Consider the following 18845-nt stretch of genomic DNA (forward strand, 5'->3'; position numbering starts at 1 on the left):
TTCAAACTTTGGATAAGCGTCAAAGAACAATAATAAAGTTTGATTATCTTTTAATTCTGAATAAAAAATAGGTACCTAACTATATTTAAATCATTAAAGCGTATTTTTTATTAAAAACCTGCGACATATAGATAGTTAGATACTTACATATAAAAAAGTCGTAGGAAAGTCAAAACTGTATACATTGAATTTTTTTTAAACATTACTTGGGGAGTGATCCACTTTCGATATCGAAGCCAAAATTACAGAAGTAAATTCATGCAGTGCTTTTGGAGTTTATCCCAGATACAGATAAACAGATAAATAGACAAAAAAATTAAAGACTATATTTTTGGCTTCGATATCGATTGTAGTTCACGCACCAAGGCTGGCTTGGCTTGGCTTTCCTACGATTTTATAATATTATATCTTATAGAATATACACAGCCTGACAAAGTTTTTGTTATCTCTACATTATACACAATTTATATATTATACACATAAAACATTTGTGAACCAAAATATCAAACTCAAACATTTATTTATAATTTAACTTTTTTTTAGAAGCACTTTCGAATCGTCATTACATATTTTTAACATTTACCACCGATTCGGAAAGCAGTATCTATGGAGAAGAACCGGCAAGGAACTCCATAGCTGTTCATTTAAAATCATGTCAATATTACAATTCAATTTTACATAATATAGGTATGTAACTTATATCTAACTACATAATATATCAAAGATATATATCATAATGTCCTGTGGTTCTTACGCGATCCTGAAACGATGAATCTTTCAAAGTTCAATCGAAGCATTTTATGATTATGAATAATTAAAATATTCGAGGATGGAATTTATGGAAGAAATCATAAATAAAAATAACCAAAAAAAAACACGCTGCTATGATTTTCTTTTGAAATAGAATAATAAGATAAATTATTATACATTGTCACCCATCCTTGATAAGTGAACAAAATTTGAATTAAATCTATTGAGTGGATCAAAATCTATATCTATCAAGTCTCTTGGGTTTAAGGAGAACATAATATATGGGTACAAACATGGTGAAGATAATAAAAGCGTGTTAAAAAAGTAATCTTTATGTTTTAATACTTTATTTTAATACTGAATATTTTAATTGAGGGGTTCAGGAAGGTTAATGGCGAGGTCGGGGAAGATTGGATTGCCGACGTTGACGGGTTCTGGGGCAATCACAGCTGGTTCAGGAGCATCTACAACCACTACGGGGTCGGGTTTGATCTGGTCGAGGTCGGCGCCGGGAGCGGGGACCAGAGCGGGTTGCTCTACCACCACTGAGTCGGAAGAAGCTGAGTTCACGTTAACGACGACCTGCACGAGGGGGCCGTTGAAGGGGAAGGGGTTGAATGCGGGTGGGTCAATTAGAGCGGGTCCAACTGAGATTTCTTCAACAGGGTCGATGATGGCGGGTCCAACTGAGATTTCTTCGACAGGATCGATGATAGCGGGTCCGACAGAGATTTCTTCGACAGGATCGATGATAGCGGGTCCAACTGCGATCTCTTCAACAGGTTCAACGACAGCGGGTCCAACTGAGATATCCTCAACGGGATCAATAACCGCTGGTCCTACTTGGATGGGGTAGGCAGCACCCAGGAGATCCTGGAGCATCTGTTCTAGGGCAGTTGCGGTGGCAGGGTGGGTGCTGGGGCTGTTGATGGCTGCGAGGATTTCATTAAGTTCAGCCTGGTTGATTCTCTTCTGGGGAAGAGTGGCAGCAGACGCTACCGCGACGAAAGCGAGGACAATTAAGAATTTCATGGTTGGTTTCTGGAAAAAAAATGTAATTAATTTCTGAAAACTACCTTTTATTGCTTAAGAAATTGTAATAGAGTTGATTTTTTTATATTTTCCGACTACTCACATTTGCTTTTGTGCTACCAATAGTATCTCAACATTTTATTATAGAATTTATAGGAAAAAATTATCTATATAGGATGTCTTTGATGATTACCGTGATGATGTATAAATTGGATTATTATCGTTATCTATACTTTCGGCATGTATAAAATATTAAGCAGAAACAATAAATGAAGATTAATCTTTATTATTTATAATAAAAATGAATCGCCAAATGTCTTGATAATGGTAAAACTCAAAAACGGCTCAACAATACAAGGAATAGGTTCGTTCGTATAGTGAAAAAACATGAAAAAAGGGCAAAAAGGTAGAACAACATCTGGCGGCGCAATTGATTATAGAAATATAAGTGTAAGTAAAGTCCCATGTCCCCTAGTGGGGTAAGGGGCATTATACATCTGTTTCACTGATCGATTTTCTTTAGGGACAAGTAGGTGATCAGTCTTCTGTGTCCTACCAGACCGAGACATTTTTGAAGTGAAACTTCTTTATCGGGGTTGGAAAAAAATTTAGTGTAACATTTTTTCGTTACGCGTGACATTTTTCCGTTACGCGCCATCTTTGTCTTATCCCTACCACGCGTGATTGACGTACATTTCTGTAAAGTTGCATATAAGTAGTAAATTAATTTTCGAAAAATAAGGTCATAAAGAAGTTTCGCTTCTTACGTGTGTACCTACACTAATACACGCACACATATTTTTTTCTTCTTCTCCACCGGGAATCGAACCCAGGACCCCTCGGTGTTACGCTCCCGCGTCTACCACTGTACCGAGGAGGCGGTCGATAGAAATATTACAAAGGACTTCAAATTTTACACCAGTCCTTTAGGGGAGATTAGGATTAGTAGATTAAAGCCTCTTTGGTGAATTCATTAAACACTGAAGCAATGTTGTGCTTTAACAATCATTGCAGTGTATAGGACCCAAGGCAAAATATTTCAATGTGAATTTCTCACATTTTTTTGAATTGAGTTGTAAATCATAACTAAATGTTTGAAGAGTCTCGTCAATTATTCACAACCAAATTAAAAATTTCAAGCAGATAAATGAATACCACTGTCCAAATTCCAGTCATGTCTGTCTATCAAAATATTTTCTACCATTTTATGTTTAACTACGCACATCAGCAAAATTTATTTTTTATAAAAATATTAATTGATGTAAAATTATTTGATGTAAAAAGTGGCTGCTCATACATTTTTCGTTAGTTTTAATAGTCAAAATTTTGTAAAAAAAAATGAAGTTTCTTATTGTCTAAGTTTCCACCTTGTGAGAAGAAAAAATGGTTTTTATTTTTTATAAAAAATATTAAAAAATACGTGTGGCAATCGAGGACTACCGCGGTAAATCATAATAAATAATTGCATAGCATCGCATGACGCATCGCTGTGCCGGTGGGAGTAAGGGGTGTTAGGTTTTTTCGTTACGGAATTTTTACATTCGGTCACCGCGCTCAAAGTCTGAGATAAAAGCTATGCTTAATAGCTTAAAAATCACCTGTGTACAAAATTCATCATAGATTTTTATTTTGTATAAGTATGATGTGTGTATGTAAAGACAAAGAGGTTCAAGAATTATTAATAAAATACGAGACCTTTGTCACCGTTATTTAAATCCGAATAATATCCGAAAGCTTATTTATTTTCTATTTTTAAGCGCCTATATATAAGTTTATAGCAACAAATCGATAGCTTTTTATCACGCTGCAGCTGTTTTATTGTCCTATCGATAATAACAAATGTAACTAAAATATTTTTTTGATAACATCTTCATTAGTTTATGATACGTAACGAATATTTGCTAAATTTAATTAATTTATTAACTTGCATTTGTAAGTATATTTTTTATTAAGATTAGGTAACTTCCCAGAAATTACTAAAATCTAATATGATAGAAAATCAATTTATAGTGATAATAAGAATACATACATTAAATGTTTAATTAAATTATTTTCGGAAAATCATGTCTTGACGAATAAATTAATTAATTAGTATTGAGTAAATATGACGAAGATAGGCTCTTGAGATTTCGCCATAATTATCTATTCACAATACATGGTGCACAATTATTGTTTAATTTATAAGAGCACCTGAAATTAATTAATTAGACAATTTAAAAAAGAGAGCGACACACAAGGAACGGTGTGTTTTGGTGATTAAGTTTTTGCAAATTGCAAATATGTACAAAGTAATGTTATACTTTGAGCAGAGCTTTTGCCTAATGCCTTATCCATACTAATATTATAAATGCGAAAGTAACTCTGTCTGTCTGTCTGTCTGTTACTCAATCACGCCTTAACTACTGAACCAATTTACATGAATTTTGGTAATTAGAGATATTTTGATACCCGAGAAAGGACATAGGCTACTTTTTACCCCGGGACATAGTATAGGTTTTATTCCGGAAATCCCACGGGAACGGGAACTATGCGGGTTTTTCTTTGACTGCGCGGGCGAAGCTGTGAAAGCTAGTGTTATATTATAATATATCAAACTTTGCAACTACATAATACAGAATACTCATACTTTTAATAATATTGATACACATTATAATATTACATTACCTACTGAAAAGGAAATGACACTGTTCGCGGCATTACGCGTATGATAAGAGATAATTACATATTTATTTCGTTGTAATAAATGATAAAAATTTCACGGCTACTTTGGAAAACGTCACAGTTATATATTTTATCGCACACTTCTGTTTATGGTTATTAGTGACTGCCGCCAATCTAATCAATATTTATTATTGGACATTTATTTGTTTACAATTCAAGATAGTGAATGATAGTATTATCTATAATCTACAAATAATGCTAATTCATAAGACGAATTGATTTTCCTTTTATCGAGAAAAAATTTCAAACTATTTGAAAATTAAGAGACACCAGCCGTTCGATAACGTTTCTTTAAAAAATATGAGAATATTCCTGTTACTATACGCAAATACTACTTAAATGTAATTTATAAAAATCTTAAATTGAAATGGTACAATTATATTTAAGATTTAGGTGCTCGTAATTAATGCCAATATGAATGTCAGTAAAATAGCAAATTATTTGTAGATATTAACAATACCTAATAATTTATTGGTAACCTTAACTTCATTACAAATAATATAAAGATAATTAATTATTATGTTATAACTGTTCACAATATTATTCCTTGCCCCCTGATGTGTATTAAACTGCATATTACCTATATCAACCAAAATAATATGAACTTATCTTGATAACTATCTACAAGTAAAACAATTAAAATGTCACAGGTTGAATTCAGTACATTCAAGATATTTAGAAGGTTTAGAAGAAAAATTTCTAAGGCATTCTATAAAAGGTAATTAAGGAATCCCAATTTGCATAATTACAAAAAAGCAAGCGAAACTACTTCAACTTAGAAACTTGAAAATACTTATTTTTTATATGTTTTAACTATTTAATTATTTATATCCAATTTTTTATTAAATACAAAAGCTTGAAGTTAAAGCTTTCTTGATTTCAAGCTAGAATTTTTTATTTCTGAAGTAGTACAAAACCACCAACTATAAAATAATCGCTATCATCATTTTTAAAATAAAACTACAACTATACTAACAGATATTATAATAGTTTCTATAGAATTCCACCAATATCTTGAATGATTAGTTTTATTTACTGCATATAGTATAAAATATATTCTCAGATACAGTGGCGGCCTTAGGGGGTGGCGAACGGGGCAATCGCCCGGGGCCTCGCTCTTGCAGGGGCCTCGCGCAACAAGCAACAGCCCACCCAAGCAAATTTAAAAAAATGAAAATGTGTGCGTGTACTGAGTATGTTCATGCGTGTGTATGAAGGAAACGACGATATTATCTCGGTGCTGAAATACATAATAGAAAACAAATTAACTGAAGTTTACCCCACTATCTAAATAGTCCTGAGAATTATTGCCACCACACCTGTGATAGTTGCGTCTGCTGAAAGGAGTTTTTCGAGGCTTAAAATTATTAAAGCATATTTGAGGAATTCGATGACACAAGATCGGCTTTCAGCCCTTGCTATTCTTTCAATCGAAAGTGACGTAGCTCATTCGTTGGATTATTGTGCTTGAATTAAAGATTTTAGCCTTAGGAAAAGCCGCAAACGTCAATTTTAAAATTTATCATCTCTGTATTTGTTAAATTGTATAAATATGTATTTGTATAAATATACAGGGTGTCCCAAAAAGAAGTGATATACTGAAGCTAGGAGGTAGAGGACCTAGAGGGCTATCCGAATCATCCCCATGTATGTTATGCGATTTTTCGTATTTTCGGAGTTATGACATTTTTTTCAATTTTTCATCTATCGCTGAGTACGATGAGATTTTTATTTATGGTGACGTCAATTATTGCGAAAGATGCTTGATTTTTTTTGTGTGCTAAGCTGAAAGATAGGCCAATTCAGTATGGCAACATTTACTATCGTTAGATCTTTGAATGGAATAAAAAAAGAATTAAATTCCAAGAAAGATAAAATTACCCAGTATGTTCACCACTTCAAGGGCCCGTAAAAAAATAAAATCACATAAAAAAAGTTTTCCGTTTGGCTTTTAAAAACTTGCTCTATCTATCAGGTAGCTACCCTGAAAATTTAATTTTATTATTCAGAAGGCTTCAATCGAAAAATTGAAATCTAAATTTGGTAAGTGCAAAAATTGAATTAACATGATGATTAATAAAAACAAATAAAAAACCAATGAAAAGGTGTTTAATTACCAGAAATTTTTAAAATGACGCCGCTGTTGCTCAGTGCAAGTGCGACATCACCGTAAAAAGTTGTCTTTTAAATGTCTGAATGCCCTTTTATCGTTTCTAATGGTTTCTTCTGCTACTATGAATTTCCGGGTTATTTCGTCCAAATTGTGGCAGTCTCTCGTCTTTGTAGTATCCCCACGGAAAAAAATCAATAGGGTTTATGTCCGGGGACCGTGGAGGCCAGGCTAAAGGGCAAAGATATCTTGAAAGATGGATTGGTCGTTGCAGCCTGCGCATGCGCCGGTGACGCCTGCCTTAAAGCCTGGCCTCCACGGTCCCTCTACCTAAACCCCATTGATTTGTATCAATGGGGATACCAAAAAGACCTCGGCTACTTGAGAGAATGCCACAATTTGGAAGAAATAACCCGGAAATAATAAAAATGATAAAAGGGCATTCAGACATTTAAAAGACAACTTTTTACGGTGATGTCGCACTTGCATTGAGCAACAGCGGGATTATTTAAAAAAAATCTGGTAATTAAACACCTATTTATTGGTTTTAATGATCATCATGTTAATAAAATTTTTGCACTTACCATATTTAGATTTCAATTTTTCGATTGAAGCCTTCTGAATAATAAAATGAAATTTTCAGGGTAGCTACCTGATAGATAGAGCAAGTTTTTAAAAGCCAAATGGAAAACTTTTTTTATGTGACTTTATTTTTTTATGGGCCCTTGAAGTTGTGAACATACTGGGTAATTTCATATTTCTTGGCATTTAATTCTTTTTTTATTCCATTCGAAGATCTAACGATAGTAAATGTTACCATACTGAATTGGCCTCTCTTTCAGCTTAGCACACATAAAAAATCAAGCATCTAGCGCAATAATTCACGTCACCATAAATAAAAATCTCATCGTACTCAGCGATAGATGAAAAATTGGAAAAAATGTCATAACTCCGAAAATACGAAAAATCGCATAACATACATGGGGGTGATTCGGATAGCCCTCTAGGTCCTCTACCTCCCAGCTTCCGTTCATCACTACTTTTTGGGACACCCTGTATAAATATTTTAAAACTCAAATTTTATTCATTTGTATAACTTTATCATTTCTCCTCAAATATGACAAATACCTAAACCAAACAACCAGACCTACTTTCGCATCACATAGTTACATTTCACAAAGAGCAAAGGGCCTCGCAAAGGGCCTTTTTTTTTTTTTTTTTTTTTTTTTTTTTAAAAGGCACCCGCCATCACAGGGTGTTCGCGCCACCTCTGGAATATTGTCCAGAGACGTTATTTTCATTTTTTTTTTTTTTTTTTTTTATTTATTTACAATCACAATTTATATCCACATAATAAATTAAAAATAGAATTATTACAAAATAAAAATATTACAAATACAAAATTAAATATTAAAATACTGGTAAATAAAATAAATAAAATAAATTCTACAACAATTGAAACTATCCCTAATATCACAGAATCACATCACACCCCATTATTTCGCTTATTGACTACTTCTACAATATATTTACAATATTTAAAGAAAGTATCCCTAAACTTATCCCCCAGGGCGGAAGGTAGATTCTCACCCGTCATCGCCATGCCTAATTTTTGTTCAATATCATATCTATTGCTTGCAAAAATAGGGCACTCGAGTAACAGGTGAGGAACCGTCTCCTCTACTCCGGGCTGACATAGACACGACGGATTCTCCTTCAGCTTGAATCTGTTCAAGTAGAAGGCGAATCCGCCGTGACCAGTCAGTACTTGTGTGATGTGGTGTGTGATGTCTATTTTTCCGACTACTTTGTATGCAGCAGCAGCGCTTGGGAAAAAGAGCTTCGTGACTCCGGCCGTTCCTCCTACTTCGTATCTCCTATCCCATTCGCCAATCGTATCCTGTCTCAAGATACGCTTGACGAATGAAACAGGACACAGATCGTAATCCGGTTTCCTCCTCAACCCCAGAGCGGCCCCCTTGGCTAACTCGTCTGCCCGTTCGTTCCCCTTCAGCCCTGCGTGCGCCTTGATCCAAAACAGGGAGACCTCCCGCCTCTGCGATGCAGCTTTTCGGAGGGCCGCCCGTGTTTGCACAGCCAGGGGATGAGGGGAACTCAGGGTGACCGCCTGGAGCGCCGATCTGGAGTCGCTGAGGACTCCGACCTTTGCCGCTCCACTCTTGCAGGCTATATCTACTGCTCTTTTGAGCGCAAGGAGCTCAGCCTGATAGACGGTACAATACGGCGACAACGCAAGCTTGATGGCCTTTGTCTCGATCGCACCTTCCCATACAGAAAGGGCGGCTCCGACTCGACCCTCAATCTTGCTGCCGTCCGTATAGATCCTATGGACGTGGCTGTCAACCACGTCGGCATAGGTGCCCTCATCTACCAAGACGAACCCCAGCTCTACCTGCTCTGCCGGATGTGGGTCCTCAATCGCGGGTGCCATTCGTTCCACCTCCCTGTCCCTCATCACCGCCGGGTGCGACACGCCCCTCTTGATCTCATAAAGCCTCGAAGCTTCGAGTATTCTGAGATCAAGAGGGAGTATCCCAGCCAACAGCAACGCAGAGTTCAGAGAGACAGTCCGATATGCTTTGCAGATCTTCTGGGCAAAACCTCGTTGAACGGTGTTGAGCCTCTTTCGGACCCCCATCCTTTCCGCTGTGGGCGCCCACGCTGCTGATGCATACAAAATAGTCGGTTCTATAACGGCGATATATATGGTCTTAACTACTTGGGGGTTAAGCCCCCAACTTACTCTGGCTGCTCTCGCTAACAGCTTGTAGCGGGCGATTGCCTTCTTACAAACGCTCCCGACATGGTCGTTGAATGTCAAGCCGCCATCAATAATTAGGCCCAGTATCTTAATATTATCGTAATATTGGATGTCCACACTCCCCATTGTAAGTCGTGGCTTGTCATATTTTAGTTTTCGTGTCGAGAGCAGGGCACATGTCTTGTGTGGCGCGAATTTCAGCTTGTTTCTGACACCCCATTCGTCAATTTTTGCTAATATGCGGTTTGCCTTGACCTCTACTTCTAAACCCGTATCTCCATCGAACACTAACACTATGTCGTCGGCAAACGCCTGACAGAACACTTCCATCTCCTCTAACATCCACAGCAGGGGATCCAGCAAGAGGTCCCACAGGAGTGGTCCACCTATGGACCCCTGTACGCACCCCTTGTTGGTCTCCCTACTTACTTCCACACCTGCATACCTTACGTTCACTCCCCTTTCACTCAGGTAGCTGCTAATCACCCGCCTCAAGTTCACCGGACACCCAACTTCGGCCAACCGCACCTTTATGGCTGGCCACCAGGCGCTGTCGAAAGCTCCCTCTATGTCCAGCGAAACCACAACAGAAACCTTCTTTTCCTCCCTCTTATCTCTGATATGGTTCACTAGTCTATAGAGGGCGTCTTCGGTGCTCCTCTGTGGCATGAAACCATACTGGTGGGGGCTTATTTTGGGCAGCAAGTAGAACCTGAGTCGGGCGACCAACATCTTTTCGAAGATTTTGCCGAGAACAGGTAAGAGACCAATCGGTCGATAGGCTTTCGGTACCCGGTATGATTCCCTGCCCGGCTTTCTCAGGACCACCACAGTCGCCCACTTCCACTGTTTGGGGAAGTAGGCGACAGTGAGGCACCTGTTCAACAGCGCAAGGAACCACTCCGGGTTACAATCTACAGCGTGCTTGCAGATGTCGGCCGTGAGGCCATCCGCCCCGGGGGCCTTCTTGGGATTGAAGGACCTAACGGCTCCCTTCAACTCCTCCATGATGAAAGGAGGATCGTCCGGACCCATCGGCGGTTCGGTGTCCAAGGACTCCGCCCGCCGGCGCGTCAGACGATGTTCCTCACTTTCACCACTCTCCAAGTCCACGGGGTAGAAAGTCTCCGCCAACAGTTCTGCAGAGCTTCGGGCGTCGAGGGTTTCACCGCCCCTCGTAAGAGACAGATCCTCCTCTCTCCTAGTGGCTCTGTTCAGCACTCTGTAGATGCCCTCCCAGACCCCCTCTCTATCCTGTTTCCGGCAAAACTCCTTCCAGCTCTCGCATTGCGCATCTTTCACAGCCTTTTCATACTTCTCCTTTTGTTCAAGATACAATCCAACAACGCGGTTTCTGCGAACAAGTGCTGCGTTTCGGATCCTGCGTCTCCTCGTGGCAACTTCCTTTTTCATCTGCGCGAGCTCATCATTCCACCACGACAAATTGAATTTTTGTGTGTGTTTTTTGGTCGGCATAGTGTTTCTGCATGTCTGTGTGATTGCTTGTGTGTAACTGTCTATTGCCTCGTCTATTTGTTGTGTGCTGTGTATTGTGTCTATGTCGTGTGTAGTCAATTGTCTGTCCGACATCAGCTGAGTCAGTTTCTCATGAAACTGAGTCCAGTTTGCCTTGCGTGTGTTAAATATGCGTGTAGTTCGTACTATGTTCGTGCCTGTGGATTTCTGTTGTCTGATGCCGAATGATATGCCGTTGTGGTCCGAGCTCGTGAGACCCTCCTCTACTCTCCAGTTGCCCACTCGGTTCAGCAGATCGTCGGAGCACGCTGTCACATCCACGTAGCTGGAGAATCTTTTCCCCCCTCTCACGGTGTCGAATGTTGGGATGTCCCCGGTGTTGAGTATGTGCATACCCATTGCTTCCAGTACAGCAGACATATCCCTACCTCGCTGGTCTTCCTTGTCGCCACCCCACCACGGGCTCTTTGCGTTCGCGTCGCCTCCCAGGACCATCTTATTGGAACCCAACTCTCTTCCTATCCGCATAAGATGGTCCAGGTAGGGCCCTATTGGCTTGTCAGGTTCGAAGTAGAAGGACACTACAATCATCTCCCAGGCTTTGGTTCTGAGGGTGGCCACAACAATATTGTTGTTGCTAAGGCGTGCATGTAGTTCGACGTCCAGTGAGTCATCGAGTACCACTACAGACGCCTTAACTACTCCACCTCCTTCCCCATCGCACTGAAAGATCCTCACTCCATTGTATGTCCCCATACTCCGAGCCCCACCTACGTAGGGCTCTTGTAGTAACGCTGCGCAAGCCTTACGCTTGGTGGCCTCGAGCAATAGCTCTTTAGTGGCGATTTGACTCCGCTGGAGGTTGGCCTGTAATATTTGGTACTGGAAGTACTCACCTTGAACAACCTTAGCAATACGCTACCGCTGACCTGGCCAGAGCATCCCACCTCTTTCGTTCAAAACATTCACGATCAAAGGCGCTGTGCTCAGCGCTACTTTTCTTGGCTTTAGTGCAGTTAATGCACTGTGGCGCTTCTCCCCGCAGCCACTTATCGCATTCAGTCCTCATATGAGGACCGGCGCAGTGGCTGCATCGTTCCTTTTCTTCCCTACACATCCTCTTGGTATGCCCATACCCAAGGCAGCGGGAGCACTGCACCAGTGGACTTTGGTCCATTACTCTCACTCTGCCCAACCCTATGTGGGCGTATCCTTCATTCATCCATCTCCTCCATACCTGTGGGTTCGCTCTTATCACCACGTGGTTTTGGAGGGGGTTCCTAGCTTTCATCACATACGCTACTTCAACTTTTCGCTCTTCCCCCCTCAAGCCCTCAAGTATGCCTGCGTTTTGGTTCTTTAGCGCGGTGATGAAGTCACCAGTGTCACATTTCATCACATCCCTGAAGACCAGAAGGGGGCTCTTGTTTTTCACTTCTTCCACAACTAGTTCCTCATTCTTTCCCAATCTCTCTTTCACCTTATCTCTTTCTTCTTCACTCACACAGCCGACGACTACTTTTCTATTCTTCACCTTTCTTACTCTTTCCACTTTTACCCATCCATCTTTTGCATCCACAGTCTTTCTAATCTTCTCTAATACATCTTCTCCCGTTTCCTGTTCGTCCTTGGAGGACACCATAACTGAATGCAAAGCCCTTGTTTCGGGGAATCTCTCAGCGACTCCTCTCGAAGCAACGGCTGCGTAACTTGTCGTTTTGGTGACAGTCATGTTGCCCTCCAACAACGAGCTTAGCCTTTCCATTCTCACCTCACTCTCTTTCATACTTCCACTCATCTCTTCTATCCTTTTTGTCATTTCTTTCATACTCTCTTTCATGCTTTCATGCAATTTGTTATTTTCTTTCATGTGTCTCATCAGTGCTTGGTCAGTAATCGTCGGAGCGTCGGACGGATGGGGGGGGTGTAAAGTGTCCCTCCCTTGCCCTCCGCCGCTCCCAGCCCTGGCACTGGTGAGCTCTATATCTAATTCTTTAATTAACTGGTAGAGTCTGTCTAGCGCTGCGATGACTCCCTCTTTTCTTTCCGCTTTGAGATTTCGGGAGTCCCTTATATGACTTTTCGCTTTTAATAGACAGGCTTTACCCTCTATCAAATAAATGGATGCCGTTGGAGGTGGGCTTCCCTCCTTGTCTTCGGCTTGTTTCTTACTTACGACAACTTTCTTTTTAAGAACTGGAGGCTCCCGGATGGGGGGCGAAACAGTAGTGTTCAGAGCCTCCAGTTTGTCAATACTTTTCCGCACTACGGATGCCTCAGCTTTTGTTGGAGCCCTGCTCACGTCAATTGTCAAGGTGTCACTCGTACGTTTTTGGGGTGTGTGGAACATCGTTAATAATTGTTTGTCAAGACAACCTAATCTAGACAGTTGTTCCAATAGGGACACAACTGAATAAAATAATAATTAAATAATTATTTGTCAAAAACAACCTAATCTAAACAGTTGCTCCAATAGGGAGACAGCTGTATAAAATAATATTAGTGTTAAAAAAAAAAAAAATAATAATAATAATAATTATCTGTCAACAGTATAAAAAAAAATGATAATAATAATAATAAATAAATAAAAAACCTAATCTAAACAGTTGCTCCAATAGGGAGACAGCTGTATATAATAATAATATAATAATTACTTGTCAAAACAACCTACTCTAGACAGTTGCTCCAATAGGGAGACAGCTGTATAAAATAATTATATAATAATTACTTGTCCAAACAACCTACTCTAGACAGTTGCTCCAATAGGGAGACAGCTGTATAAAATAATATTAGTGTTAAAAAAAATAATAATTATTTGTCAACAGTGTAATTACTAACCTAGCCTAACCTAACAGTTGCCCCAATAGGGGAAACCCTGTCCTTACTTATTAAAAGATATTGTGTAATACAATGTATAATATATATATATAGTCAGTGTACGCTAGACAAAAAATAAAATATTACAATATATACACATATATAGATAACACAATATGTAAATAAAACAATATAAATAGTCTGTGTGGTGATAAATAACGGATGTTCCTATGCTCCCAGAATAAGGCGATAAAACTATTAATAAAAACTAATTGCCCTAGTAACTACACAAATAATAAATATTGTCATTTAACAGTGGCTCCGATTGGGGCTACTGGTCTTGCAATATCCCTGGCGCGGTGTTGCGGCAGCGTCTACTTCTCGTCCGATCCAACGGGCGGAATGTCAGTACTGATTTGCGTAAAAATCAGTTTACAATATTATTATGCTTGTAATCCTTTGAATACACTGGTCAGTGTTATTTATCGCCTTCGAATTCAATTGAAGCGGCAGTCGGGTGAGACAGCAATTATGACAGCTGTCCTTGTTTCACAGAAGTGAGTATGGGCCGCGAAGAACTTCTCGACTTGTAAAGTTTCACGCCACTTTATTCACAGTTATCACTGATTTAAAGGTTATATTTGCGTACATGAACTTTTGAATAATAATTAAGTACGCGACCGCTTGCGAGCACTGCGTGAACGGAACTTTCTCGCAAAGGGCCTGCCGCCCGGAGCCTCGCAATGGGTAAGGCCGCCGCTGCTCAGATAACATTGCAATCCCAAGATAAAAAATCGTATAAAATTGGAAGAATTTGTAAAGGGATTATTGTTATTGAACTGCTACAGGAAAGGTATGTACAGTAATAATTTAATACGTCTAAAATCTATATTATTAAATATTTCATAAAAATACTATAAAAGCTTATACGATTTTGCTCAATAAATAATATTTCAAATTCCAGATAACATGAAATTCCTACTAATCGCTGCTCTCGTCGCTGTGGCTACGGCCATCCCAACCAAAAGGGGGGGACTCCTCACCCCTGAATCCGCGGGACCCGTGGTCGTTGAAGGCCTCCCCGTCTCTGTTGGACCCGCTGTTGTCGACCAATACGAACCCATCTCCGTTGGACCCGCTATTGTTGACGAACACGAAGAAATCTCTGTTGGACCCGCTGTGGTTGACGAATACGAGCCCATCTCTGTCGGACCCGCTGTGGTCGACGAATACGAGCCCATCTCTGTTGGACCCGCTGTCGTCGATGAATACGAACCCATCTCCGTTGAACCCGCTCTCATCGACGGACCCATCCCCGACCCCGCTGCCATCTCTGGCTCCCCCCTCGTCCAAGTCATCGTGAACGTGAACACCAAGGCATCCGCTGGAGGCTACGAGCCCATCCAGACTGAGCCCGTGATCATTGACCCCATGCCTGAGCACGAATACGAACCTATCCAGACCGAGCCCGTCATCATTGACCCCATGCCCGAGCACGAATACGAGCCAATCCAGACCGACCCCGCCATCATCGACAGTGACCCCGCTGTCAACCTACCCGACATCCTCAACTAAATAGTAAATACTAACGAGTGTAATGAGCAGATTGTGATGGATTGAAGTATAAGACCTGTCTTCTATGGAATTTTCATAATAAATTTTTCTGATTACATTTTCTTAGTTTCATTGATTTATTAGTAGGCACCTATTTTTAAGGAATTTTATCGTTTAATTATATTATCTAAAGTAGGCTTTAGTAACACATTACACAACACACGAAGATGCAATATGCGAATAAGCCAAGATACCATATCAATCTCTGTGAAACAGAGTAATCAAATGAAAACTGGAAAACAATGAGCATAATTTCTACAATATGCATAATGATATATTTTTGTTTATATCCAATAATAATTAATAAAAATTTGGGCGGAGTCGAGGCATAGTTTATTCACGTTTCATTGGTACAAAAAATACACACCTTATTTAAATCCTCATTTTCTATATACATATGTGTGTGTGTCATAAATCATCTTAGATCATTAATGTAATGACTACTATGATCAGTAATGACTACTAAACCTAAGGCTAAAACAAACAGAGGTTAAGTAAGGTTTAAGGGCATTGACTTTTTTTTCTATTAAATGTACCTATGTAAAATGCAAATTTGGGTTTACTTGTCCAGCGAGGCTAAAATGGGAAAGTAGGTAAAGGGTTTTTTGCTGGTATCTTTTTGGCAATACTGTTTTCGATTGATCACGATTCACGCGTTAATCGTATCTTGTGTCTTTGTTAAACTTGTTCAGTTTGGTCTATAATTTAACCATGAATCGATTTACGAACGAACAACGCTTGCAAATTATTTAATTTTACTATGAAAATGCATGCTCGGGCATCGCGCACTTCTTCATTTGGCGGTTTATTTTGTCCAAAATGGAAGTATTGGACATGCCTGCCATGTGGTTTTAACAAGACGGTGCCACATGCCACACGGCACGCGAAACAATAGCCCAATTGAGAGCCGCCTTAGGTGAACAGTTTAGTAGTAGTAACAATAATTAGTAAATGGGTAGATAATTAAATAAATAAATTAAATCTTAAATATAACGTCTTCCTAAAATTTAAATATGTATGTTCTATCTTCTTTTGGGTATCGTTAAATAGAATCCATAACGATCATATTAACGAGAAGGGTGACATTGAAATTAAATTTAATTAGTTTTCTGAACAGGCTATTAAAAAATCAGCTACCAATCAAAGAATAATATATTACGTAGGTACTTAGGTACTTGATTTTTCCGAAACGTACCTATATGAAATCTAGAAATATTTATTGTAGAAATATATTATATACCTACTTAGTGACCGCTTACGTGATCAAAAGCAACAGTAGGTACGCACCTTTGAAGTGATTCAAATACGCATCATATAGATATAAAGATAACTTCCCATGGGAATGAGTTGATTTGCCGCGGTAAAAGCCAAAAGGTAGTCTCTATCGACTTGTTTTAGTGTTGTATAGTGTCCTTACGCGCAATTCAAACCATAAAATCAGTCACATGCAGATTGAGAGACAAACGAACACTTTCGTTTTTTTAATATTCATGCAATTACCTACTTTGTATGAAAATACGTTATTATATTTAAATAAAAGTTTTGTTGTAAGAAAAAGTGTATAATTTTAAACAATATAATAAATAATAATATCAACATAATCCACATCACAAGTTCAATCAACTTGCACCTAATTAGAGTCGATAACAGATCACAAGGTTTTTGAAGTATTTAGTTTGCGTTTTCAGGGATAGGTAAAGCGGGAACTGGGAGGACGGGTTGGCCGATCTGAGCAGGCTCAAGTTCTGGGTGGTCCACCACAATCACAGGGTCAGGTTGAATGGGAGCCGGGTCGAAGTCAATCAAAGCTGGGCCGGTTGAAATATCCTCAACTGGTTTTGATGGAGTGTTGACGTTGACGATGACCTGAACGAGGGGGGTGCCAGATACAGCAGCAGGGTCAGGAATGGGTCCGTCGATCAGAGCTGGTCCCACAGAGATGGGTTCGTATTCGTCGATAATAGCGGGTCCAACAGAGATCGGTTCGTAATCATCAATAATAGCGGGTCCAACAGAGATGGGTTCGTATTCATCAACGACTGCGGGTCCAACTTCAACAGGAATAGGTTTGATGGAGTCGAGGATCGCATCAAGTTGGTCCTGGAGCAGGGCAGCGGTAGCGGGGTGGGTGTGTGGGCTGTTGATGGCGTTCATGATGGTTTGCAATTGCGAGTCATCGACACGCACTGGGCCAGCGATGGCCACGGCAACGAAGGCAGCGAATACAACGAAGAACTTCATAATTGCCTGTGAATGAAATAAAGTATTAGTGTTGCTTTCACAAAGACTTAATTTAATCAGACTATTTTGTAGTAAGCTACTTACAGTTCAGATCCAAATGATGCAGGAACTGAGATGACCAACGGTTTTATACGTTGATTTGACTATCGAATATTTTTCTCGAAGACGTGATAATAACATTAGTGTATTGTTAAGGGATCAAGATAAAAACAATAATATAAATTTACTGCATTGATACATTATTCGCAAATAAATCAAGCAATGCAAGTTATACGTCGGAAGTATGAAGTATTTGAACCACACTTTTCCTTAACTGATAAATAAATTTTGATAAGTAATATGTTTTTTACTTTTTTCTTAGATAGAGATCGAGATCCATAGTTAAATACGTGCCCAAATAAATACAAAACAAAAAACAACACTCTGCTATGCTAGATTATTTTCTTTAGTTTAGTTGATGTCATTAATATGTGGAAAATTGAAAGTAAAAAATATCAGAACGAAGAAATAACCTACTAGTTATTATTCTGTGCCTGTACCTACCTAGGTACCTTTTATTAGACGCGATAACATTAGGATAAAAATAATGTATGCGTTTTAACTTTGATTGCGTTCTATTAATTTATTAAACGACAAGTGGCATTTTCGTTAAAATCTTAATTATTTTTTACAAAGAAGTTTTTGCTCGTACCTACAACCCTTTTCTCTAATTACAACTAATAAGAACCATTACATAGGTACTTTACTATCTATAATCTACCATATGATTCATGTGATTACTGAAATAGGTATACCTAAGTCCTAATTACATTCACGTGTAAAATTTGGCGCGAAAGAACATATAACTTCCTCATCGAAAAACCGGTTAGGAATTCATCGTAATATAAAATTTATCGATAACAAGAATCATAAATATACATATATGATGGATTATGGTTTAATGTTGATAAATTACATCCACCCTAATAATATTTATTGTAAATCAATAAATGAAATAATTCTTTTATCGATTTATGTCAGGACGGTATTTTAAATGGCGCACAATTTTGTATATAAAACTACACCTACAAAATAACCATCTTGTCGCATCAATTTATTTCATAGAGATGGACGTTTACATTAATCAAATAAAAATTAAAAAATCATTAGCAATATTGCGAAAATCTTAAGTAATTTTTTACCTCAAATGATTTTTATCATTAATCCATACTTAATCTTATTGTTATACTTTCCGTCTAAAGACGTAGAAAATGCCCGTAGCAGAAACCAAGAACTTCTTCCGATATCGGTGGGAGTCTAAAA

The 18845-nt window shown here is 38.9% G+C and overlaps 3 protein-coding genes across 3 annotated transcripts; 1 reads left to right on the forward strand and 2 right to left on the reverse strand.

Annotated features, from left to right (window-relative positions):
• Nucleotides 1-1066: 1066 nt before the first annotated feature.
• LOC149901914 (uncharacterized) lies at nucleotides 1067-1880 on the reverse strand. Its single transcript, XM_090111256.1, has one exon. The coding sequence runs from the start codon at nucleotides 1780-1782 to the stop codon at nucleotides 1117-1119; it is 666 nt and encodes a 221-aa protein (XP_089967382.1). The 5' UTR covers nucleotides 1783-1880; the 3' UTR covers nucleotides 1067-1116.
• Nucleotides 1881-14533: 12653 nt separating this feature from the next.
• Nucleotides 14534-15360, forward strand: LOC149901915 (uncharacterized). The gene is made up of 2 exons (XM_090111258.1): nucleotides 14534-14541; nucleotides 14653-15360. The coding sequence occupies exon 2, from the start codon at nucleotides 14658-14660 to the stop codon at nucleotides 15261-15263; it is 606 nt and encodes a 201-aa protein (XP_089967384.1). The 5' UTR covers nucleotides 14534-14541; nucleotides 14653-14657; the 3' UTR covers nucleotides 15264-15360.
• Nucleotides 15361-16908: 1548 nt separating this feature from the next.
• LOC149901916 (uncharacterized) lies at nucleotides 16909-17543 on the reverse strand. Its single transcript, XM_090111260.1, has one exon. The coding sequence runs from the start codon at nucleotides 17541-17543 to the stop codon at nucleotides 16974-16976; it is 570 nt and encodes a 189-aa protein (XP_089967386.1). The 3' UTR covers nucleotides 16909-16973.
• Between the last annotated feature and the right edge of the window lie 1302 nt (nucleotides 17544-18845).

This window comes from Colias eurytheme, chromosome 16 (genome assembly GCF_061535395.1).
Source record: "Colias eurytheme isolate Ceu_HAF_F1 chromosome 16, ilColEury1 Martin Lab GWU primary, whole genome shotgun sequence".
Lineage (NCBI taxonomy): Eukaryota > Metazoa > Arthropoda > Insecta > Lepidoptera > Pieridae > Colias > Colias eurytheme.

Coding starts and splice junctions, on each gene's coding strand:
- LOC149901915 (XM_090111258.1), top strand. CDS start 14,658: ATGAAATTCCTACTAATCGCTGCTCTCGTCGCTGTGGCTACGGCCATC.
- LOC149901916 (XM_090111260.1), bottom strand. CDS start 17,543: ATGAAGTTCTTCGTTGTATTCGCTGCCTTCGTTGCCGTGGCCATCGCT.
- LOC149901914 (XM_090111256.1), bottom strand. CDS start 1,782: ATGAAATTCTTAATTGTCCTCGCTTTCGTCGCGGTAGCGTCTGCTGCC.